A 26,453-nucleotide genomic window follows, 5' to 3' on the forward strand; every position below is an offset into this window, starting at 1 on the left:
TATGTCCAAAATGTCATATTTGGTAGCTCATCTGAATACCTTCTCACTAGATCAACAAAGGGTTCCTCATTCTATATCTCAGTGTTGTTTTTAAGTGCCATTGAGTTGGTTCTGACTCACAGTGACCCTACACAGGGTGTCCAAGGAGCTGACCTTGTGTTTAGCAGTCCATAGCTTACCTGACTGTGCCACACCAGGACTCCAGATCTTGTTGTTGTTGTTATGTGCCGTGGAGTCAGTTCCGACTCACAGCGACCCTGCAAAGGGTTTCCGAGGCTGTAAATCTTTACGGGAGCAGAAAACCTCATCTTTCTCCCACGGAACAGTTGGTAGTTTTGAACTGTTGACCGTGAGATTAGCAGCTCGATTCATAACCACTACGCTACCAGAGCTCCTTAAGGGTAAATGTATTTAGTGATGACTTATTTTGACAAATTACTGTATCTAAGTTTTTCTCCAAACTTACCAAACAATCATAAAAATAATTAAAAATTTTTTCCCAGGTGCCACCTAATTCCATGATAAGATCTCAGCACTTGAACACAGGCAAGTTTCCTGCATGTTTATTTTTTAGCCTGTGTCACTTAATCCTATCCCTGTTTGAATTCATAGCGCACCCCTAGTTAGGGCTTATAAAAGTTAGTTCCTAAGCACCAACTGCACATGCAGGGATGAGACTCCATTCCTCCGATACCTGGACCCAAACTGGACACAAGAAAAATCATCACCACCACCACCACCTTCATCATCATCATCATCATCATCATCATCATCACCATCATCATCTTCATCTTCTTCATTGCTACTGTCTCCAGAAAGTGCGAGGAAGAGGAAGGAGAAAGGATTGTCGTACATACTACCGCAATGAAAGCAAAAAAGGTCATCAGGGAACAAAGGAAAAACAGGAGGGGTGGAAGGTTTTCTATCTACTGCCCTTTTAAGTACACTGCAAATTATGTCTACTGACATGCAGAAGTTCTAGAAATACAAAGGTACATATGAGCGAGGGGGACACTGGATTAATGGCATTTGAATGCAGCTTCTTTCTCAGAGGTTGAAATGTTACATAAGCAAAACTCAAGATACTGAGGCGGGAACATTGGCCCAGCCCCAGTCACCAGGGGCCAGGTGTACTCTCTCAGCCCCTGGGTATGCTACAGTTCCACTACGATTGACAACAATAAAAGCCAATCCAGAATGGTACTTGAACCCCAACTCTCAAACACAACATGAATCATATTTTCAGAAATCCGTTTGTAATGAAGAATGCCATGAAAACTGGACTTTAAAAATGAATTAATTTTCCTTTTTCCCCCATTCAGGAGGAAGGAAGGAAGGCAGGCAGGCTGCGGGGAAGGCAGGCCAGAAAGGAATTCATAACCCAGCAGCTCACACGTCTGGATGTTATCAAAGCCTGGCAGAAGCATGGGTTCAGGGCAGACGCCTGCCAAACTGGTGAACCACGTGGGTTAATAACCCAGACCACACAAAGCCACAGCACTGAGGATAGTATCACACAACAACAGTTCCTTCAAACTGGGTTAATCTCCTCTGCCTGCACTGCAAACACACACACACACTCTCCTGCTGAATAAGTACCTAGGAGAAATCCTTAGGGAGGGACGTCTGGTCACGGCACTGGGGAAGGCAGAAAGTAAAGGTGGACCCAGGGTGGTGGGTCTCTGATGGGAAGCACTGGCGGGCACTGCTTGTGGGCTACTAGCCAGGGAGTGTGGGCTTGGTGAGCCAGACAGGATGGAGATGCCTGAGGATCGTGGAGTAGGAGAAGCTGAAGAACCCCAAGGGTGGGTGACAGGGTAGGGGTGATACCGTGGAGAAGAGGGCTGGCTCCCAGCAGCAGTTCCAGAAGCCACACTAGGAGGACTGAGGAACAAGGAAGGCACAGCCATCTGGCTGGCCTCATGGGAAGGTGAGGCAAGAGAAGGACTCATCAATGGCCCAGAACTCCAGAAACCGGTACTGGGAGCAGGACTAGAGTCATAGAGGCTAAAGTAGTTGAGAAAGGGAAGAAAGAAGACAAAACAAAAGGACAATTTGAAATAAAATAACAAATGGAAAATATCAAGCTTTTGAAGAACAATAAAATTATATATCATCTATCTCTTAAGAGTTCAAGTGTATAGATGTAGCAAACACACCTAAACAATTCGAATCTTATTTCTGTGCTGATCTAGAAGCTATACTTACATATGCTAAAGCCTTTTTACCAAAGAATAATGTACTATACTCAGGCATTTGTTTATAAAATTTAATTAGCCAATAGTTTAACCATGGAAAACCACAAGAAACCAATCTGGAAAAGACAAGACTATTTTCAGTGACACAATCCATCTCCTAAATGTGAAGCATGCCATGGGCCTGCGTACAGACTTCCCCTATTCCCACCAACGTCATGGTTATTTTGTACCAATTAGACGCAGAGAGCACCACTGACCTAGACAAAGGGCTGGCACTGAAGGAACCCATGCTGCAGAACATGGGGCTTGTTCCGGGATTGGAGCCGGTATTTAACATGAGATTCCTGTCTGGTGACCGAGCTGCTGCTGCAATTGGCTGTGATGTTGCTGTCAGACTGGCAAATGGGTTTTCATCTCTAGTCTGAGTGGACATCATTAGCACTTCCATTAAAATCTGGCCAATCAAGTCTTTAAAATCAGAGAACACTGTTGGAAAAGCAGAATACAGAACAGATTACACATGGTTCTTCATACACACACGGTCCTTGAATAAGCCAAACTGCTTTATGTTAGATCTTAGACCACACATCTTGTTCAGTGGAAAGGGAAGAAATTTGGGGTGGGGGTGGAGGGCAGAGGGGAGAACATTAGCTGAAATGCCAGTGAAATCCAAATGAAGTGCACTACTACTATGTAGTTCATAGTCATGCATCAGTCTTAATCTGATAAAGACATCAAGGTTATATAAAATGTATCAGTAGGAGTAACTACTAGCTGAAGTATATATGGGAACACTTCCTGCAATTCTATATTATAATAAAAGTATATATGCAGAACATTTCTGCAATTCTAAAACCAGTCCAAAATAAATGCTTCTTTAAAAAACAGAGTTACTAGCCATCTCTCTCTCTTTCTCTGAGTATATATAGTTATATGTATGTGTCTGTGTGCATGTATACATAATATAAACAAACTTTTGCAAAGAAGTCCCTCCCAACTAAACAGGCTAGTTTATCTAACTACGAATGTAACCAAGTTAGTAGTTCTTAGTCTGTGTATGTTTTAAATGCAGTAACATTATTAATTTCAAAGTTCAAAAGATTTTATGAAGGGTCCAATATCTAGTTGCCACCTGGCTTTCTGGAGCAGATTGTATATTCTAGCTTCCTTCTTCTTTGCTTCACTGCTTTAGGTACAGATCAAATATCTTTGTTTTACTGCTTTATATAGGGCTAAACTAACTGTTCTGATCAGTGCAAATGCTATTTGATTTGGTTATTGAAAATTACCGCTTATATACGGAAGTCATATTTGAGAATCTTAATCCTGGTACACTTTTAAGAGCTTTATTATTTTGATCTAAGTGTGGCTTAGCAGCATACAGTTTCTTACAATCGAATATTGGAAACAGCAAAATATCCTATGTTAGCTAATTTGCTCCCTTGTCTACACCTGGCCGAGTAGGCACTTAAAGTTAGTCTGGGCAGCACGAGTGCTTCTCCCAGTATCTCTGGAGACTCCCCAGTGAACTCCTTCTACTTTACTGCAAAGAAAAACCTGGGACAACGGAGACTATTAACTTACTTATGTAGTGTTCTGTAGAAATCAAGAAAGCGAAACAAACAAACGAAAAACAGTTTACCAATAAGATCAGTGGAAAAGGAGGAAAGTTGTCAAACAGCTAATTAGGGGTGTGATAAAAAATGAAACCCCTAAAGCAAGCTAACAGGATGTGGACAACAGACAACGACAAGATCTTATAGCTCTCTTGTTCTCTTGTTGTTGTTGTCAGGTGCCATCGAGTCGGGACCGACTCATAGCGACCTCATGCACAACAGAACGAAACAATGTCCGATCCTGGGCCAACCTCACTACCGCTGCCACACTTGACGACTTGTTCTCTTAAGGACTCTAAAATAAACCTCTGAGCCCAATTCCTACCTTCTTTTGGGTTCTGCTTAAATTGTGCAGAAAGAGAAGAAAGAAAGATGACATCTCTGTCCCGGTCCTTCCAGGAGACACGGAAGATCTTACAGACCAGCTGTAAGGCCTGTTCTTCAGACACCTCAGAACCCGATGCAGGCTCCTGCTGAGGAAGATTTAGTGGTTAATTTCAAGTGGTAGGAGGTATGAGTTAGACACATCAATAGAAAATACTTTTTTCTACTTTAATTCACTTATGAATAAAGTATTTTAAATATATAAAGAACCGATTTACTCATTGATTTAAGGAAAACTAATTTTAGTATGGCTTCACAGCTGTAGTATCTAGGTCTCATGAGCTTACAATACAATCTGTGGGGGAGTAGAAATAGCGAGAACATTATCAGGAATCACTAAGGAATGAGTACTAAAAGATAGATAGATACAGATAGTAGTCTATTTATTTACAGTCCCAAAATTAATCTTTCTCTAGTGACTTCCCCAAAATATCACACACATGACAGAACTGTGTGAACACCAAAGAATTATACAAAATAAAGTATCACACCTCTAAGATGATATAGAAAACTTCTAATAACTTTCAATCTGTATTGCTAAAGGGTTCCTAATGATTTACTGAACAGAAAGTAATCCAACTGCCTATATCATTCTAAGCCATGATATAACCCCCCCCCATTCCCACTTTTCTGGAGTCCTGGTGGGGTGCTGAGGATAAGCACTGAACTGCTGGCCACAAGGTCAGTGGTTCAAACCCACCAGCTGCTCCTTAGAAAATGTATACAGAATTGCTACGAATTAGAACCGACTTGATGGCACTTAACAACAGCCTTTTTTTAAAAAAAAAAACAAAACATAATGAACTAAACTCAGGTTTAGTTCAAAGTATAAAGTATAAAGGTCTCATGTTTTTCAAAGTATAAAGTATAACATATTTTTCAAAAAGCTTCTTACTTATTATTGGATTTTGTACATTCCTGCTTTAATTCCCAGTCTTTTCCCTCAAATACTACTTGCTTAAGCAAAAGACCAACAGAAAACAAATTTCTAACAAGCTTTGAGCTAACGCCTTTGAAAACGAAATTTACTGATAAAAACATGAAAGAGTTTTTATCGGATAAAAGAAGTGAGCTTTCATATACTCTTACTCGTAAGGGCATCTTCCAAAAACCAACTTCATCTGCTGTCATGTAGATGCCAACTGCCAGGGGCTCTACTGGACAGGGCAGAACTGACTCATAGCCATTTCCAGGGCTGGCAATCATTACAAAAGCAGACTACCACATCTTTCTCCTGCAGAACAGGAGGTGGGTTTGACTATTGACCTTCTGTTGAAGAGCCAAGTGTTTAACCACTATGCCTCCTTGTTGTTGTTGTTAAGTGCCATTGAATCAGTTCCAACTCATAGCGATCCTGTATAGAGTTTCCGAGAATTGGCAGTCCAGCGCATTAACCCACAGCTCATTAACGGCATATTATTAGGCTACTCACTAAAAAAAAACAAAAACAAAAAAAATCATCTAAATAGGATTTTCTAATTTGGGGTGGCTCACTAAGGAGCTCTGGTAGTGTAGTGGTTACGAATCGGGCTACTAATCTCACAGGAAGCAGTTCGAAACTATCAGCTGTTCTGTGGGAGAAAGATGAGGCTTTCTGCTCCCGTAAAGATTTACAGCTTCGGAAACCCTGTACAGGGTCGCTATGAGTTGGAACCGACTCCATGGCACATAAAAAACAACAACAACTCTAAGATAAACTTTATAGAGATAAATTTATAATCAAGTTTATATTACCTGTACTAAAAACTGAAGCAAGGGCTTCATCTCTTACCAACCTTATCGCTGAGGCTCCTTTTTTCTCTTCGATCACTTTCATCAACCTCCATATTTTCAATTCCTGAATCCACATCCACCTGGGACATGCTTTATGTAGAAAGGAAAAATAAGTATTTTACCTTTTATAAACCACACAATCTCATAGCTGCTGATTCAGAAAAAATTTTAAGTATCAGTAAAAGAAATTAATCAGGAAAGCAACAGGTTCCTGTATTTTTTAAAATGACTTTTGAGAGCTCTTCATATATTAAGGGCATTACCATTTTGTCACTCACACATGTTGTAAATTTTTTCCCAAGTCATCATTTTCTTGGGATCACTTAAAAAAAATCACTACAGTAGATTTTCTGTACACATTATTTAAAAATGATATAAAACACAACCAGGACCATAATACAAAAACTAAGTACATTTATTTCCCCACAAAACAGTACCAGCACCATTTATTGAAAAGACCATCTTTTTACCTTAATAGGAAATCATCAATGTCTTATGTCCAATTTTCATGCATGTATGCATCTATTTCTGGGTATTCATTTCTGTTCTGGTACCCAAGTTTTCTATCCCTGAGCCAATAAATACCACACTGTTTTACTTATTAAAAGTTCACAGCAAATCTTAGTATCTGCTAGGTCAATGACTACAATTTCATTGACTCTAGAGATCAAACTGGGGAGAAATGACATCCTTATGTTATTGAGTCTATCTATGGACATGGTATCTCTAAGTATTTAGGCCTTTTATAAGGCCTCTCATGAAACTTTTAGAATTTTCTGCATAAAAGTCTTAGGCTCTTTTGATAAATGTATTGTAGTTATTGTGTGCCATCAAATAGATAGTGTCTCACAGTGACCTTATAGGTCAGAATTGTCCCGTAGGCTTTCCTAGGCGATGATCTTTTTTTTAGTTTTATTGTGAATTGAGTGATAGTTTACATGGGAGAACATCAGCTTTACATTCATCCTATCATATTTCGTTTCATTCCAATGATTACAATCCCCTCCATGCATCATCAAACAACCAAAGGTTACACTGCCGTCAGCACACAACCCCTCTCCCTCCCTGTGTCTAGAGTCCCCAGCGGCTCTGTCTCTCCACCTAGGCTACAATCTTGACAGGAGCAGACTGTCATCAGGCTTTTTCTCCTGACACTGGTAGGTCTGAACCACTGACCTTTCAGTTAGTGGCTGAGAATTTACACTGCAAGGGTTCCTTCAGTACATTCCTAGGTACTGTTTCTTTTTCAACAGAATTGTAACTACCTTAACAAATATTATATTTTCTAATTTTCTGTTGTTGGCACATACAAATGTAACTGATTTTGAATACAGGCTCCTTATAAGCAACTTGTCTAAAGGTTAATTTAGCCATGTCATCTCCAAATAATAACTGTTTTGTTTCTTATATTCTAAGCTTGTTTCATACTTTGCTGTAATGGGTAGAACTCCATGTTGAGTAGATGTAGACACAGCAGCCATTCTTGTTCTTGTTCCTGTTTCACTAGTCAATATGAGTTGCTGTGGTTTTTTGGAAGATGTCCTTAAGAACAGTCCGAGTAAGATAAGCTATGCTGTGGTAACAGAAATTTAGTAATCTTACAGCCTTAATACTAAAGGGTTTATTCATTGTTTATACAAAGTCAGATGAGAATGAAGCATCCTTACTCCAGCTGAAATCTATGCCATCTGTAATACGCAGCCTCCAAGGACACTAGAGTAAGAAAAGTGAGGGATGAAGGAGGAACACACCTTTGTCCAGAACGGACACATGTCACTTCCACTGATAAGATACTGGCAAGAACTGCTTTGCCCCAATATAACTGCAAAGGAAAGTGGGGAATCTAGGGTAGTATATGAAATATTTGAAGGATTCTGTCTTTGCCACACTGTCAGTTTAAGAATGTTCTCTGTTTCTCATTTGCTAGGATTTGTATCATTAATTGATTTGAATTTTATCAAACTTTTGACACTACCAAGAAGATAAAAGTTTTTCTCTTTAATGTGGCGGTGGTGATTGTATGCTATGGAGTTGGTTCCGAATCTTAATGACCCTGAACAGAGTTTCCAAGGCTGTAACTCTTTATGGGAGAAGAAAGCCTCATTTTTCTCCCACAGAACAGCTGGTGGATTCGAACTGTGGACCTTGCAGTTAACAGCCAACTTGTAACCCTTTACACTAACTGCCAGGGCTCATAGTCTCTCTAATATATAAGGTGGTAAATGATGCTTATAGATTTTCTAGTGCTACATAACTCTTGCATTCCTAAACGAAACCTAAATTGATCATGATGCTTTATTATATTACATTATTTTTAAGTAAACTTTTCATTGAAGTGTACATAAGAAATTTGCAGAGATTATGTGATTGATTGAATGAATGGTCACAGATTAAACACAACTTGTCCAAGAAATGGAACATTATCAACACTCCCAACGACTCCTTTGTGATCCTCCCAATTACTATGCCATTGGTCCAAGATAACCACTATCCTGGCATCTAACCATATACGTTTTGCCAGTTTCTTATGTGCTATAGTATGTATCAGTATCTTCATAAATATTTTTACAAATATACTCATGAGTATGATTACCTTATAATTTTTCTTTATGCTGTTGTTTTGTGCTGCGGAGTTGGTTCCGACTCATAGCGACCCTGCATAGGGTTTCCAAGAGCAGCTGGTGGGTTTGAACTGCCAACCTTGCGGTTATCAGTGCTTATCCTACAGTGCAACACCAGGGGCCTTCCTTCATATATATTTAAAATGGAAAAACTCCTTCACTCCCAGTTGCCTTTTCCATACTATATATGTTGTTGTTTCAATTTTAAGGCTTTAGACTCATAAATCCAGTTATTAAGTGTCCCTTTCTTAATTCTCTGAGAAAAAATTGTGTTAGTCTATATAACCACCTGAGCTGGATGCTTTGTTTAGAAATTTATAAAACTGCTGAATCAACTTATAGTTTTTGCTTCGTTGTATTTCTTTTCTTGAGTCAGTTTTCGGACAATTACATTTCCTAGGAATTTGAAGTTTTCATTCTGAATTTCAAATTTATTCATATAGCATTTTTCATGGCATTATCTTCTTCAATAAGAGGCTGGTGCTCATTCTGTGTAGGAATTGTAGGTGTTTGATATGTATCAATGAACAAAACAGTCCAAATAAATAAATCCCTGCCTTCATAGTGGTTAAATTCGAGTTGCAGGACAAAGATAACAAAAAATCACCTTTATAAAGTATGGCTGGCTGTGTGCTGTAGAGACGGTTTCATCTCTGACCCTGTATAAGGTTTCCGAGGCTGCAAATCTTTATGAGAACAGAAAGTCTCATCTTTGACCCATGAGGGATTTGAACTTCTGACTCTGTGATTAACAGCCCAACCTGTAACCTACTATGCTCCCAGGACTCTTTAAATATATAGTACGTGAAATGATAAATTAAAGAAAAGGAGCAGGGGAGAAGGCAGCTGGGAGCTAAGGGCTTTTTTCCGTTTTATATGGGGTGTGCCTCACTGAGAAATGACAGATGAGTAAGATACAAATCCACAGCCATTTAAGTCAACTCCGGTTCATACTGACCCCATAGGCAGAGGAGAATGCTCCATAGGGTTTATAAGGCCATAAATCTTTATGGGAACAGATAACCTTATCTTTCTCCTGAGAAGCGACTGGCGGATTTAAACAACTGAACTTGGGGTTAGCAGCCCCAAACTCACGGCACCACCATGACTCCTTTGAGAGAGGAGAGCTGTGTAGTTACGGAGGGAAGGGGAGCCAAGAATGAGGTTTGAGTCTTAATATTTAGGATACTTCTCTTTTGTCCCTTGAGGAATCTTGCTGAAAGTTAATCAATTATTATCTTTTTTTGCTTCAAAAATGTCATTTTTGGCTTTGTTGACAATCTCTATTTTCTTTCTTTTACTTTGTACGATTAGTCCTTTACTAACTTTTCAGGTTATAGGTTTAGCTCTTTAATTTTTAGTTTTTATTCTCTTCTAATGCATTTAATGCTTTATATTTTCCTCAAAGGTCAAATTTTGATATGTAATATTTATTACTGTTCATTGTAGATACTTTAAAATTTCATTATTATTTCTTCTTTGACTTTATAGATATTTAGAAGCAAACTTTTCTTTCTAAATTTCTAAATGTATGACTTTAAAAAATTTTTTTTATTTTTTTGCATTGACTTTAATTGCACTAGTCAGACAACATAATCCACATGATTCTTGTAAATTTTGGGGTCCATGAGCATTAGTAAAGAATGTGTATTTTTCAAGTTAAGTATACAAGGTACGTAACTTTCTATTCACTGATTAGTTGTGTTATTTAATGTGTCTGTACACTAGCTGATGTCTGTCCTCTGTAACCTATTAACAGCTGAAAAAGACCTATTAACAGTTGGAAAAAATAGTAAAAATCTGCCATTATGATTATGTGTAGGTCAATTTCTTATAGTTCTACCAATATTTCATTACATTTTGCTGTTATATTACTAGGTGTGTACATGCATTCAAAACAGCTATATTCTCCTGACATCCTACAGTAACTACTTTTTGTAATGTTTCGTGAGCTAAGGTCTAATTTACTCTGATTTTTTGTTTGTTTGGTTGCTTTTAAAACTTGCCTGGTATAGATTTTTCTTTCCATTCTTTTACTCTCTACTTTTTTGGCTCTAGTGTTTTAGGTATGCCTTCTGTAACAGTGTAAGTTTACATGTGTTTTTTAATCCAATCAGTGTCTTTTAAATCCAACCTTTGCGTTTTAATTGTAAGGCTCAATCTGTTACATTTATTGTGATTACCGATATATTTTATTTATCATCATCTTATTTTGTGCTATTTATTCCATTTTTAAATTCACCTTTTTCTTTTTCCTTTCTCTGTTTTTGAACTGACATAAATTTCCTCCATTTATTCCGTATTTTTCTCTGTTGGTTTGAAAGCTTTAATATACTATATTTCTATAATTTTAGTGGTTATCTTTAAAATATTAACAAGCATTCATTAATTAAAAATCTAAAAGATAACCCTTTTATCTTTATCCCTTTCCCAAGCAACACAATGACCTTAGTTAAAATACTTGCTCTAATATGCCCTTTTCCCGGTTTACCTGCTATTGTTGTCCAAGATTTTAGGTCTATCTGATTTTTATTTCTCTCCATCTCCGAAAATGTTATTCTTTCTTTATACAATTATTGTTTGTTTATTATACCACAATGTTTATTATTTTCTTACTCATCTCGCCTTCTTAACTCTCAAACATTAATTTTGAGTTCATTTTCCTTTTCTCAAACTACAGCTGTTAAATTACTATCTAGTGGCAGACTATCAGGGTTTTTAAAAAATATGTAAATGACTATTTCACCCTTGCTTTTAAAAGCTGGTTCCACAGTGTGCACAATTCCCAGTTGACAGTTACTTTCTTTCATCATGCAAAGCTATTGTTCCATCATCATCTGATTTCCATCATTGAGACACCTAACTATAGTTACTTTGTGGATAATTGCTTTCTTTTCTCTCTGGCTGCTTTAAAGATCTTTGTCTCTGGTGTTCTGAAATGACTAAGTACAAAATTCTCTTTGTTTATCCTGCTTGGGATTTGCTAAGCTTCTTGAATCTGAGGCTTCATATGTTTCATAAATTCTAGAAAAATTCTCAGCCATTTATCTTTTTGATGATGGCTTCCAAACCAGTAGAAGAAACAAAAATATGGAATCAGGGGGGGAAAAAAGTCTCCCCAAGTCTCTCTATTCTCTTCTTCTGGTATCTCTATAAGACATGTATTGAATATCTGTCCTTTATATCAGTAAACCTATTTCTATCTCTCTCTTTTTTGTTTTTGTGGTGCATTCTATATAATTTCTCCATATCTATTTTCCAGTTTACTAATACTCTATTTGGCTACATCTAATTCACTTTTTTTTAAAATGTTTTATTGTAAATTATATGATAGTTTACATGGGAGAACTTTAGCTTTACATTCATTCCATTGTATATCATCTCACTGCCATGGTTCCAATCCCCTCCATGCATCATCAACCACCCAAAGGGTATATCCCAGAAACCCACCCCCTACACTTCCCCCTCCTCCCCCCAGTTTTCGGCCCACTATGCCTCTCCCTCTCTGGGTCCAAAGTCCCCAGTCGCCTCATCACTCCACGTCATCATCTCTGTCTCCATCTCAGGCATCTCTGTTTTTCTGGGTAGGGTCCCACTCTCGGCTCTTCTCCGTTGATGGTCCCGGAGGCCTCCGCTCCTATCCTGGTGAATTAATCACTCCCTTCCTTGTTACAAAACTTCCACCTTTGCATTTCCAACCCTCATAATCAGTCCTCATAAGCATTATTCACTACAGTATCACGAGTTACCCATCTGTATCTCCTTTCATCCGCTCTGCCCAGAAAGATTGAATAATACCTACTGGACATTCTGCCTTCTGCCATGCTCCCTAGCACCAGGTTCCCTCTTGAAAGCTTGTAAGCCAGTCACTTCTTGCCTTTGTAGTCCCCCCGCCCCATTTGAGTTTCCAATGTCCAAGCTGCCCTTCTCCGTCCACTCTGTGTGTGGGTGTGTGTGTGAATGTTTTTATGTTTCTTGCTGTGAGGATTTGTTCCCTCTTTTGAATCGCTGCTCCATAGGTATAGGTCAAGTTCATCAGAGTGTATCAGCTCACTCTTTTTTTTCTTTTTCCCCCTCTTCTTTCTTCTCCTGGTTGAGCTCCGATCATTCAGTCATCCGGTCCAGGTCACGTGGGTATCATCTGCAAGTATGGGCGCTCCTGTACATATGTCCTCTCTTCCCGTCAGCCGGTAGCTCCACTCTCCTCTCGAGTCCTCTGTGGCCACACCACTGTCTCTGGGCCCAAGAGTACCCAGGCCTCTTCACACTGCTTGTCAACCAGGTCCCCAACTGGGTCCACAGAAGTCCACTGATCATTGTAGGGCTTAGCTTGCCGCTTCATTGCTGCCTTTACCCCACTTCCCCCCATCGGCGATGTGTGTGGTCACCAATTAGAGCGTGCATTACCATTGAGTCTTAGTCTTGGAAGGGGGCTTGCGTTGAGAGGACCTGGCCATTTGCCTTGATGTTTTCTAGCAAAGCGATCTGTTTGTTCTTGTAGTGACAGCCCATCTGCCTCCATTTTTCCTGTAGGTCTTTCTTTCAAGAGGTATCTTTTATTCTTCTAGCCACTCCAGGCTGGTCTGCTCATCCTTTCAAGTGGAGATTTCTCATCTCTGGAGATCTGGATGTGGTTCTGGTTTCTACCTATAGTTTTATGTATTGCAAAGGCGCCGCAAGAAGCCTCATTCACTGGGTACGCTATAGCCCCATTTTAAGTATTCCAATCAGTCATAGGCAGAAGACGGACTTATAAGCCTTCTAGTGTGGTTTTTCTGACTATTCCTTTCTCTCCCTCTCCAGTGTCTACTCCGTGCCACCTGGCCGCCCTGGCAAACTGGAACTCTCCTAATTCACTCTTTACAGCAAGTTTTTAATTTCAATTATTATGCTTTTATTTCTACAAATTCTACTTGTTGTCTTTGAAATATGCTTAGTTTATCATCACTTGTCCCTTATTCATGTTTTCAATTCCCTTTTGTATTTTATATTCTGTATCTAATCATTCCCAAACTCAGAAGTCTTTGGTATAATAATTCTGTTGTGTTCTGTGATTTTTTACAGCGAGCTCTTTTTGGATTTTTCTATACAAATTCTCTGAATGCTTGGAAGATTGTGTTTGTATTTGCTAGGCGTCTTAGGCACTATGGCTCTAGATCCACTGTATATGACAAGTCTTACTTTGTAGTTTTTCAGAGTATACCAATAATATAAATGTAGGGCACTCACATGACACTCAGCCAGTGATTGTGATATCTCAAGAGTAACCTTTTTAAAAATATCCTCATAAAGAACACAGGAAATAAGAATACTATCATTTTTATTCTATGGGGAGGTGTTTTCCTTCTTTGTCTTTTCCCTACAAATGCAATCCTCTCTGAATTCTGAACTTATGTGCAATAGTTCCTGGTGTGACTTCTCATCTTCAACCTATTCAAATGCCAATGAGCTACACCTTTGCCTTCCATGTTTTCCCACCTGCTGCACACTAGGAAAATGGCATTTCTCTGGCACACTGAAGTAAACAAAAGGGGTTGCTTGAGGGCAAATGAGATGGGTTCTGGGGCTCTGACTTCCCTGAAGATCAAAAGATCAGTATCTGAGGGACTTCATCACCAACTCATAGCATACCTGAGGTAGAGGAGACTCTGCTCTAGGCTATCCTGGTCTTTTTGTAGATCCCAGGGATTTGACTTATCTGACTACACCTCTCAATGTTTACATTTCACTGATCAGTAAAACTTGGAAACACCTGCAGAGATTGACATATCATTGCCAACTTTTTATTTATGCAATAAGGATATTAAAACATAATTTTTTAACTGCCTACATACATTATTTCATTAAAGACATTTTTAACACTTAAGAAAGGCATAGAGTATATGTCAGAAAATTCTAAAGACATTTACATTTAATAAACATAGTTATAATTTACTAAAGACTACCATGGGTCTCTGGGGTGATATGAACTAGGACTAAAGTGAATAATCTTTCTCTTTCTGCAAATAAAATAGCTTATCAGAAAATTGGCTTTAGTTTACCTTTTCTCACAAGCGACGCCATCAATATCCATGCTCTGGGACCGTGAGAGAGACTGAGATTGTGTTTCAAGGCTATTAGAGGGTGAGCTACTGAGAGAACTGACTCCTTCACTGCTCTGGCTTCGATGAGCGACTCCTAAACAGAAAACACACGCACCATTAAGTCCTGTGTGAGACAATGCTACAGTTATTTGTACCGGCAACAGTAAGTATTCACAATCTACACTCATACCATCAAGACAGCTAGTAACCAAGAATTTCCAGGAAAAAGTACTTAAATGTTGACCCAGAATTAAAATCACAGGAACATTAGTAAGAAAGCCTAATTTCTCAGAGGATCTTTTTATGTGGGCAGTGACAGAGCTACACCTGATACCTAAGGCTTCTCTTTGATCAATTCAAACTATAGTCCCTTAAAACAAATTTGTTTTCATGGTTGTTGTTGTGAAGTGCTGTTGAGTCAGTTTTGACTCACAGCAAAACTGTAGGGGGTTTCCAAGGAGCAACTGGTGGGTTTGAACCGCCAACTTTGTGGTTCAGTGCTTATCCTACGATCCCTACATACCTACATCTAGCAGTCTATACAAAGGATGCAGACAGCTGTGTAAACATTCAGAATTCATTTTTTCCTGCTTCTTTCATGTGTTCTTACTGGGTCAAGTGGAGCAGTTCTCTTGAGAATGCATACTTCTTGTTAGGTGCTTTTGAGTCGGTTCCAACTCACAGTGATCCTGTGTATGTTTCCAAGGCTATATAAATCTTTGCAAGAGCAAAAAGCCTCATTTTTCACCGACTGATTGCTAGGTGGGCTTAAATTGCTGGCCTTGTGGTTTGCAATCCAGTGCTTACCAACAGAGTCACTGCACTCCCTTTATGTATACCAGTGTTCCTTAATACTTAAAAACCCACTTTCTTACTCTTAAAAATTTTATGCTCTCTTTGACTTCATTTAGATGTCAATGCAAACTAAATATCATGACTAAGAGCAATTTAAAGCAGTAGTATAAAATGTCATTTGGTTTTCAAACCCCACCCTAACCGGAGAAACTAATGTCAGGAAGGAAAGCTTTGAGGGACCAGGACTTGCTCCTCTCTTTCTTCTCCATCAAGCCAGATGTGAAAGAATTAAAACATAGATATCACCTCTGAACCGCTTTTAGAAGATGAAGACCCTCCATATCTATCACTTTAAAAACACATCTTCAAAAAAACAAAGTGTGTATATCAAAGACTGAAGAAATCCATGTTTGCACAATAAAATATGCATTACAAACATTCAACAGGCAGTGCTCCAAATGTCTGTAACTGATAAGAGCTTGTTAAAGGTAATGTATGCACAGTATGGTGGCAGACCACAACTTCAGAAGGATTTTATTTCTTTAAGATTTTCTTCTCCATCTTGAAGAGCTTTCTGTAGTATTCCCTTCAGGTATAGACCAGACAAAAAGGTTATTTTTTAAACCATCTTGCTGGACCTACTCCAGTATTACACACTCATGCAAATAGACACACATATGTAAGATTGTTACACTCTAGTACACAAAGTACAGAATTCCCAAAAGCGATCTTAAAACTGCAACAAAACTCTTTTTCAAAAAGGTGTGATTTTCCCCCTTCCAAGACTGAAACTCAAAGAGAATACATGAGCAGGCATGTAATATTGCTGGTGACCATATTGGTCACTGATAAGGGGAAGTGGAGGAAAAACAGCAATGAAGCTGTGAGCTAAGTCCGACCACGTTCAATAGACTCCTGTCAACCTGGGATCACAACCTGGGTGGCCAGCAGTATAGTGAGATCTGGGGACTCCTGAGCCCATGGGTAGGGACATAGTCGCAGAGGACTAGAACAGAAAGTGACGTGTCCAACCGATATGAAGTGACGGGAGATGCACAAGAATGCCCATACTTGCAGAGTACCCATTTGACCTAGCTCCAATGGCTGGATGATCGAGCAGAATTTGACTAGAGGAAAAAAGAAGAGGAGAAAGTGTAATCCACTACAATTTGATGAACTTGACCTATACTTATGGATGTAGTAGCTCAAAAGAGGGAATAAGTCTTTATAGCAAGAATGATTACTACCTCCCCTCTACACAAGGTTAACAGGGATGGGCAACTTAGACATTGGCTACCCAAAATTGCAGGGGAGTGGGGGGAACAAAAGCACAAAGTGATTTACAGCTTAGGAAACCCTATTTAGGGTCACCGTGAGTCAGAACTGACTTCACAGCACACAATAACAACATATAAACATACAGTGTTATACAAGGAGCTTATTTACACAACTCTCCCTAAAACTTGCAATGAGCTAAAGAGTTAGTAAAATTAACGGAAAATACAAAATAAGCGCCTTTTATTTGCCCAATAACAAACCCGCTCAATGCTATTTTTAATGAACATATTCTATTTTACCAATTTTTAGTGATTTTTTAAAAAAACCTATCTTTCATATACTCACACAAAATCAGTGTTGCTCTACTTACAATGTTGTTGTTGTTGTTGTTAGGTACCATCGAGTCAGTACTGACTCATAGCGACCTACTTACAATACTTTCTTTTTAATCCACTATAAACAAAAAAAAAGGTAAATTATAATGAATCTACCTAAATCTGCTTTTATTGCTAAGTATCATCAAGTCGGTTCTGCCTCATGGTGAACCTATGAGTCAGGGTTTCCAAAGAGTGGCTGGCAGGTTTGAACTGCTGACATTGTAGTGAACAGTTCAGTGCTTATCGTACAGTGCTACACCAGGACTCATACCTTAAGTCTGTTGTTGTTAAGCACTGCTGAGTTGGTTCTGACCCATAGTGACCTTGTACGAGGTTTCCAAGGAGTGACTAGTGAATTTAAACTGTCGACCTTATGGTTCAATCTGACCTTGCTTGTTTTACAGCGCCACACCAGGACTCCACCCCTAAGCCTAGTAGTCTAAAAAGGATATATACCTATAACTGGATTTTGAGTTCTCCAAAATAGGCTCAGGAATGACAAATTGAAGAGGAATGGTGTTGTATTCATTCTCAAAAAAAAAACACCATATACAGATCAGTCATGAGGTACAATATTGTCTGTGATAGGGTAATATCCATGCGCCTATAGGGAAGCCCAGTTCATACCAATTTACTCAAATTTATGTTACTCAAATTTATGCACCAACCACTAAAGCCAGTGAGAATGAAATAGAAGAATTCTACCAACTTCTTTAATCTGAAATTGATCAAACTTGCAATCAAGATGTAGTCATCATTACTGGTGATTGGAATGCAAAGGTTGGTAAAAAAGAGGAAGGATTAGTAGTTGGAAAATATGGCCTTGGTGATAGAAATGATGCTGGAGATCGCATGATAGAATTTAGCAAAATCAATTCCTCACCAGATGGAATACACAGAAATCAAATTGACTATATCTGCAGACAAAGACGATGGAAAAGTTCTATATCATCAGTCAAAACAAGGCCAGGGACAGACTGTGGATCAGACAATCAATTGCTCATATGCAAATTCAAACTGAAGCTGAAGAAAATGAAAACACGTTCACAAGAGCCAAAATACTGCCTTGATTACATCCCACCTGAATTTAGAGATCATCTGAAGAACAGATTTGATACATTAAACACTAAAGACCGAAGACCAGAAGAGTTGTGGGATGACATCAAGAACAGCATACAGGAAGAAAGCAAAAAGTCATTAAGAAGACAAGAAAGAAGGAAAAAATCAAAATGGATGTCAGAAGAGACACTGAAACTTGCTCTCCAGCATAGAGATATTAAAGCAAATGGAAGAAGTGAGGAGGTCCAAGAACTGGACAGAAAATTTCAAAGGTCAGCTCGAGAAGATAAAGCCAAATATTATAATAAAATGTGCAAAGATCTGGAATTAGAAAACCAAAAAGGAAGAACATGCTCAGCATTTGTCAAGCTGGGGGAACTGAAGAAAATATTCAAGCCTCGACTTTTGTTATTGAAAGATTCTCTGGGCAAATATTGAATGACACAGACACTGTACCAAAAGGAAATAGTTAATGTTCAACCGTTTCAAGAGGTAGCATATGATCAAGAGTCAATGATACTGCAGGAGTAAGTCCAAGGTGCATTAAAGGAACTGGCAAAGAACAAGGCACCAGGAATTGGTGGAACAGTAACTGGTTCTGACTCACAGTGGCCCTATGTACAACAGAAACACTGCCCAGTCCGGCACCATCCTCACAATCGTCCCTACATTTGAGCCATCCCGTGGGAGAGCAGAAGGGAGCAGAGATGCTTTGGGTAGCTAAAGAAAAGAGGGGTGGCAGAGGGAGCAGGGAAAGGACAAAGTCACAAGAGTGAACCCGAGGAGACTAGTCTAGTCCTATCAAGGACTCCTGGTGTAATGCTGTAGTGTAATACTGTAGGATCAGCACTGGACTGTGAAGCACAAGGTCAGCAGTTCAAACCCACCAGCTGCTCCTTGGAAACCTTTATACTATGAGTCAGAATCAACCCAACAGCACTTAATAACAACAATCCGGTCAAACCTGATGAACACATTCATTTGCTGGAGACTAGCTGGGACTCCACAACAAGGCTATTAAAATATGAACAGTGAACTCCAGGCATTAAAGATGAACAAACCCTTCTGAAGTCACAGATTTTAAAACCTTCACTGCTTTCTGAACTCCCTTAAACTTCAACTGGGAGACTGGAAAGAGATGGCAAGAAAAACCCTTTACAGATTCTCACATCAACGCAGTCAATTACGTCTGTATACCTACTAAAAGTGCTCAACAGAGAAAATCGAAACGTGAGAGTGGTGTTCTCAGAGCTTTCAAGCTAGTTGGGAAAACAAGACAAACACACATACAACTAAGAATGGTGTGCGTGGCATAATCTCTAAGGGTTACAGGTGCTCTGGGGAAAGTACAATGGCTGAGATAAGAGAAGAGTTCTGAAAAAAAAGGCCATTGAGTTACATAAAGGCGGGAGTGGGGGGAGCCCAATGAACGAGGACTTTGAAAGTCCTTGGACTGGATTACAGTTGGAAATAAGGACACAAGCAAGGTTTCTGAGCAGCTATGTTAGATGCCATCTAGTCACCTCTGACTCACAGGGATCCTATGCACAGCAGAATGAAACACTACCCAGTCCACAAAAGTTAGGTCTGAGTCCAGTGTTGCAGCCACTGTGTGAATCCATCTAGTCGAGGGTCTACTCCTTCACTGGCCCTCTACTTCATTAATCATGACGACCTCCCCCAGGGACCGGTCCAACCTGAAAGCACATCCAAGTGTATCTGCCCTACTAAGTCACACATCCCCTGAGGGGCAGGGACTACATTTTATGGAAACCACAATATTTTCCCACAGTGCCTTCACAAAACCAGAGCAATGAAAGCATTTCGTGAGTGGTGCCGAAGGCAGCGGGTAGACTGGAGTCAGATACAACAGCTGACAAAGCTATCAGCATAGCTGAGATTAAGGACCAGGTGAATGAGCCTAAGTGTGGGGGCCAAGTCAAAACAGGAAGCTGATTCTCATTGTTACACGTCTGACTAATAAGATGTCAGCACGTTTTCCCGACTGACAAAGCAATGAGCATACCTCTAGGAATGTTATTACATATGATAGAGCCCAGAACTAATGAAACATTTCCCCCCCTATGGTAGACAAGAGACCACTCCAGTGAGATGATGACAACCTGGCCAGCAGAGGGCACAATTATTACAACTCAGAGAATGAGAAATGTATGGGTCCAGGCTTCCCAGCACGGCTTTCTGGGTTATAAGTACAGTAGCCTGGCCCTGGGACTTCTGCCAGAGCCTCTGCCTCTAACCAGGAGACAGTTTCTTAACCGCTCTTGACCTTTCTCCCTTTCCCAAGCCTCCTTCTTCTGAGATGAGTACCAAATGGAAACAATAAGGCTCCTCTTTAAAGGAAAAAAAGTAAAGGACCTGTACACAGGGTTACCAATAAATGACAGGACAAATGGTTGTATTTTATTGTCATTTCTGATAGCATTCTTCCTCAAAGACAATTTTCTATTAGTGAATAATCAAATGTCTCTTCTACCATAGTCTGTAAACTCCCACCAAACATTCCTGTCTTGTTGGGTCTGGGTAAGAGAAGGTGGGAGAAGACAATGATAGAATGGCAGGATTCAGCTGTGGATGTTTGCAGAGTTCATTGTAACCACATGGGCTTAAAACAAATCATTTCAAATGCAAGGCAGGGAAGGAATCTCACTATCATCAAAGAAAAAGAGCCAAGAGTGGAGTGCATCCTTTTGACCCTAAGATCCCTGGGAGCACTGAACCTCCTTGACTCAGGGCCAGGAGCATAGCAGCAGCAGCAGAACCAAGAACCAGAGCAAAAGGCAGAGCAGTGGGTTTCCCAGTTCACAGAGCAAGTAAAGTGAAGGAACTTTAGGCAAGAAGCCTACTTGTAGAGTGGGATGTCTCCAGGGGAGAGCCGGTTTGCTGACCCATGGAGCTAAAGTCCAGTGCCTTCAGGCTGAGGTTTATGGTAGAGTGGTGTGTCCTGTGGGCCTTTATTAGCCGCTGATTGGAACTGTGCCCTAAGCATTTGCTGATCCTGTATTGTAACCTAATAAACCCATGACTGTTAGTATGGTGTCTGAGTTCTATGTGACCATTGCAATGGATTATCAAACCCAACTGAGGAGATAAGAAAGGGTGTGGAAGGAATAGTTGCTGTCACATATTTTTGCAACTATGAAAGCATGACTTAGATTTTGCTGAAATTTCTACAATGCACTTCATTAAGCGGTATCAAACTTAGAGAGAAATAGAGGGAAACTTAGGGTGACGGCTCCTTCCCATTCCTTGCATCATTTCTGCCTCATAATGTTCCCTCTGCCTAGAAAGAGCTTCCCACAGGAATCCACTTAGTTTGCTCCCTTGATTCACATGTTGTTGTGATGCTTTTACGTGCCATTGAGGCAGTTCTGACTTATGGTGACCCTGTATAGGGTTTCCAAGAAGCAGCTGGTGGGTTTGAACTGCCAACCTTGTGGTTAGCAGTCCAGTGCTGATCCTACAGCGCCACACCAGGACTCCAGGATTCACATGTTGGTGGTGTTAATTGCCATGGAGTCAGTTCTGACTCAGAGCAACCCTGTATAAGGTTTCCAAGGAGTGGCTGGTGGGTTTGAACCACCACCCTTGTGGTTAGCAGTCCAGTGCTAATCCTACATGTTATCTTCTTGATGAGGCCTATAGTTGGTGGACTTTTAAATTTAAAATAGCACTGTCCTCTGGCCCTCTTGCTCAGCAGCACTAACTCGTGTGATGCTCCATTTTTCTCCATAGCACTTGTTGCATCTTCAGGACACAGATTTTTCTATTGTTTCTCCCACTAACCTATTGGCTTCAAGCTCTAGAAGAGAACCTAATTCAGAGGAATATTTAAATAACTATGTATAAAATGAAGATCACATCAATTTACAGTGTTTAGTAGATCACTGGCAACAATCAAAATAAAGCTAAAATGTAAAACAGATGATAATACATTTCCAGCAAATTTGAAGGAATGAGAACAACAGTTACAATGGGATATGAAATGATGTTCCCTATTTTCATAAGGAATAATCCTGTTAGAAAAGGGCTCCCGAAACACCACCATCCGTAGCTATGCGGCCTAAGGAGAGACTGTACACGTCCAGGACCATACCTCAGCATCGGTAACTCTTCACAAGTCTGTCTCCTTTTTCCAAAAAGTGAGTCTCTTGAGGCCCCTGAGACTTACCCATCTTGTATCCTTACCTCCCAATGCAGTGCCTGGCAAGTAGAAGGTATTTAATAAATATTCAAATGCATGAATGTAAGTAGGATGAAGACAATGTGAGTAAAGAGGAATTTGAGCTAAATTCTTATGAACTACAGTCAACACTGGAAGTCAGACAGAGGAAACGGGTTCAGTGTTTCTGACCCTGACCTCAGAATGAGACCCCACTAATCATTTCTGCTAGGGCAGAGGTTATTTACCTGGGGTCCACAGACATAAAGAGATCCAGATGTTAGATCTTTTGTTTCAGCATAGTAAAGAAGAACAAAATTACTGTATCACAATTTCTTACATTATTTTTGATAACCAGACAACTAGTTTCCTTTGCAATCCTGTACATTTTCCTGTATACATTTAAAAATAGACTCAGAGGAGCCAACCGAAAGCTTCACCAGTTGGCCAAAGAGATCCATGGAATCCTGAAATAACACAGAGAGAGAAGCAACTCCAGGGTTTCTTCCACTAGATCTCATACCTGTGTCAAGATGAAACTGGTTGATGAAGAGTTACTTGTTGGAATCTTAAGCAAGAGATCACAAAGTCAGGAAGGGTAAAGCTTGAGTTAGACAAAGTCAAGATGTTAGACGGGTAAACATCAAAGGAGACAGAAGAAGATAAACACAACTCCAAGACAAGACTGTAAAATAAAATCATTCAGGAGGGTTAAGAGGTTCTTAAGAAATGTATTTCTGACTATATAATCACAGAATGATCTTCTCTGTTCTCCTAGAATCTAATAAACACAGATTTAAAAAAAGGAAATAAGAGTACTTTCTTCCCAATCGAACTGCAAATTCTTCTAAGGAAAAAACGAAGTCTTATTCATCTTACTCCTAGTATGATGCTGTAGGCTCAGCACTGGACTGTGAACCACAAGGTCTGCGGTTCAAACTTACCAGCTGCTCCTCAGAAACCCTATACAGGGTTGCTATGAGTCAGAACTAACTTGACGGCACTTAACAACACTCATCTTTGCACACCCAGGGCCTAGCCCTGTGAACAGGGACCTGCAGTATGCCCTGAATAAATGCTGTAAGGATTTTAGTACAAAAGCAACCTAATCAGGAAGGTTACAGTACAGTGCCAATGACCTGTAAGAACAGCACTGCACATCCATATAAAGTTTTAAAAGAAGCAAAAGCAATGCTGTCTAATAAAATATGTTTCAGAATGATCAACAGAATATTCAGGCTAGCAGTGGCCAGCTGTTAGTGGTGGAGGGGTGTGGAGAGCCAGGGCTCCGGCAAGGGCCACAAGCATCACTTATTTTATCATTTTTATTTATACTCTTTGATATGTCTGACATTTGTGTAATAACTTAGTTAGGCCTGTTTTAGGAGTCATCAAGTCAGTTCTGACTCATAGTGACCTTGTGTACAACAGAATGAAACAGTGCTTGGTCCTGAGCCAGCCTCACAACTGTTATGTCTGAGCCCACTATTGCAGTCAGTGTGTCAAGCCATCTTGGAGGTCTTCCTCTTTTTCATTGACCTTCTACTTTTACCAGGTATGATGCTCTTTTCCAGGATCAGTCCCTCCTGATAACATGTCCAAAGTATGTGAGACGAAGTTACATCATTCTCACTTCTAAGGGGCAATATGACTGTACTTCTAACACAGATTTGTTTGTTCTTCTGGCAGTCAATGGTAGTTTTAATATTCTTAACCAACACCATAACTCAAACACATCAATTCTTCTCTGGTCCTCCTTATTCGTTTTCCAGCCTTCACTATCCTGAACAGTATTAGCTTTAGTATGAACTGGCTTAGGGTTAAAAAAAAAAAAACTAGTCGGATCACCAACAGGAGACCTGCTGCTGATAGTGAAAGAAAGACAAGCCAGCAAATGACAGCCTGCTCTAAATAGGATGCCAATCTTATTTTGCTTCTAACACTGCTAACAAAAAACAATTGCTTCACTCACTGATTCATTTAACTAACACATTCTAGAGCACCTACAATGTGCTAAACAAGATATAGGAGTTACAGTGATGAACAAAACTGACAGGACCCTTGCCCTAACTTTATTTCTGGGGAGGGGACAGGGAGATTGTGACAAATGCTATGAAAAGGAAATCAGATTATTGGAAGTCCTCCCAGAAAAGGAGGGCAAAGTGCAGTGTTCTCTCCAAAGTCTTTAGAGATTGGAAGAGAGATTAGGCGATTGGAGATGTGAAAATGTAGCTCCAATTATCAGAGGGAAAGAAGGCATATTCTCAAAACTACAGACCTCTGAGATTAATCCTGTTTCTGAATTAGACTGAAAAATGAATCCTGGGAAGTCAGGAAAGCTGAGTGACTAGAAGTGGGTTTCAATACAAGAAGTGCTCGTCTGGCCAAATGGCAATGATTTCTTTAGTTGAACAGACTACCAGACTGGTAGATCCGTAGACGGGGCAGGTATACTTATCAAGTCCATCACAGGTACTTGCATCACAGGCTTCTTTTCAAGACTTGCTCGGTCACCTGCTTTCTCCTTTGGATTCTCTAACTTTCTGGCTTGTCCTCGGAAGAACACATCTCCTACAGGATGATCACAAAGGTCTGGGATGCCTGTGTCTTGGGAGGAAAGGCTAGAAAACAGTCTAGAAATGTGGGCAAGAACACAGGGGACTTGCTTAGGCCCATGTTCTAGTCTTACTGAAGAATGAGGCACTAATGGACCTAGGAAAAGGGGGCTAAGGAGGCCACTCTGCCTGTTTACAGACTAGGTCTTAAGCCAGAAGTGAAAAAATAGAACAAGTGTGCTTCACAAGTAAACCCAAGCCAGCTCAAAATAGCTACTCAGGATTTTTTTTTTTTTTTGAGCATCTGAATGCATCTTATTTTAAATGAAGATCCTTGTAATTAACTGCAAAAAAATATAATATATAAAATATATGTATATTAGATTATATACATTATATATACTATCATCTGCCTCTGTTGTTGGACTTTTGGTGTGGTGCTGTAGGATCAGCATTGGACGACGTACCACCAGGTTGGCAGTTCAAACCCACCAGCTGCGCCTCAGAAACCCTACCTACACAGGGTTGCTATGCATCAGAACTGACTTGACGGCACTTAACAACATCTCTAATGCTGTCCAGTCAATTCCAACTCAGAGACTCCATGTGTTAGAGGAGAACTGCTTAGGACTTTCTTGACTGTCATCTTTACAAAAGCACATCTCCAGGTCTTGCTGGGTGGATACTGACAATCTGTAGGTTAGTAGCTCACTGCAAACTACATGTGCCACCCAGAACAGTCTGTTAAAATCCAGAAGACAGTAAAAAGCTCCCAGAATCACAGACTCTCCAGGTGGGAAGGTATCTTTACAGGTCATCTAGAACATTCACCCTTCTAGTAGTTAAGCCACTTCTCCAAAACTCCGAATACTCCAAAGACTTTTTGGGGTAACTAACAAACGATTTATCTTCCTTTTCCAGCTCTTCTCCTTGACATGCAATGGTTACAAATGGCCATCTTTGCAGAATGTGGCCCTGTCCCCTACTCAGAGTGCTGCTCTTGGGCAGGGAAAAGCAGTCCTTGCCACAGGAATCTGTCTGGTTCTGGATGAGCATGGAAATGCAGGAGTGAGCAGAAGCCATGGTAGCCACCTGTGACTGGGATAAGGAAAAGGACTGTCAGCAGAGACGCGGATGAGTGAAGCAGGTGGCAATGACAGAAGCCAGGAAACAAGAGGGGAGAAGCAACATGGAGGACTTCCCCACAACTCCCAAATCCTTGCGTAGGTGCTTGCAGCGTAAAGAACCCAACTAAGAAAGCTACCACCTGATGCCAAGTCATTCCTGCAGGTGGAGCTCTGTACCATAGGTATCCCTGTTAGAAACCCCTCCTAGACCATCCTTCTCATTCCATGAATAACTAAAGGACCACAGAAAACAATCACAGACCATCTTCTTCACCATAACTTCTCACATTATTTTGAATGGACATATTGTCTTGAAATATCTTTTCTTTAAAAAATTAGAAAGAACAAACAAGATGGCGGATTGGGTGGACGTATAGCAGAGAGCTCCGCCAACAACAACACAGAAT

The 26,453-nt window shown here is 40.0% G+C and overlaps 1 protein-coding gene across 1 annotated transcript in view; it reads right to left on the reverse strand.

The window, feature by feature from the left end:
- LOC102838733 (ubiquitin conjugation factor E4 B-like) overlaps window positions 1–26,453 on the reverse strand; it is a 186,984-nt gene that overhangs the window by 64,145 nt on the left and 96,386 nt on the right. Inside the window, exons 3-6 of the mRNA XM_006866400.1 lie at window positions 14,634–14,769; window positions 5,974–6,061; window positions 4,140–4,284; window positions 2,456–2,684 (exon numbers count right to left, since the gene is read on the reverse strand). Of these exons, the coding sequence (XP_006866462.1) occupies window positions 2,456–2,684; window positions 4,140–4,284; window positions 5,974–6,061; window positions 14,634–14,769 (598 nt within the window). The remainder of the gene's footprint in view (window positions 1–2,455; window positions 2,685–4,139; window positions 4,285–5,973; window positions 6,062–14,633; window positions 14,770–26,453) is intronic.

This window comes from Chrysochloris asiatica, unplaced genomic scaffold, assembly GCF_000296735.1.
Source record: "Chrysochloris asiatica unplaced genomic scaffold, ChrAsi1.0 scaffold00090, whole genome shotgun sequence".
Taxonomy (NCBI): domain Eukaryota; kingdom Metazoa; phylum Chordata; class Mammalia; order Afrosoricida; family Chrysochloridae; genus Chrysochloris; species Chrysochloris asiatica.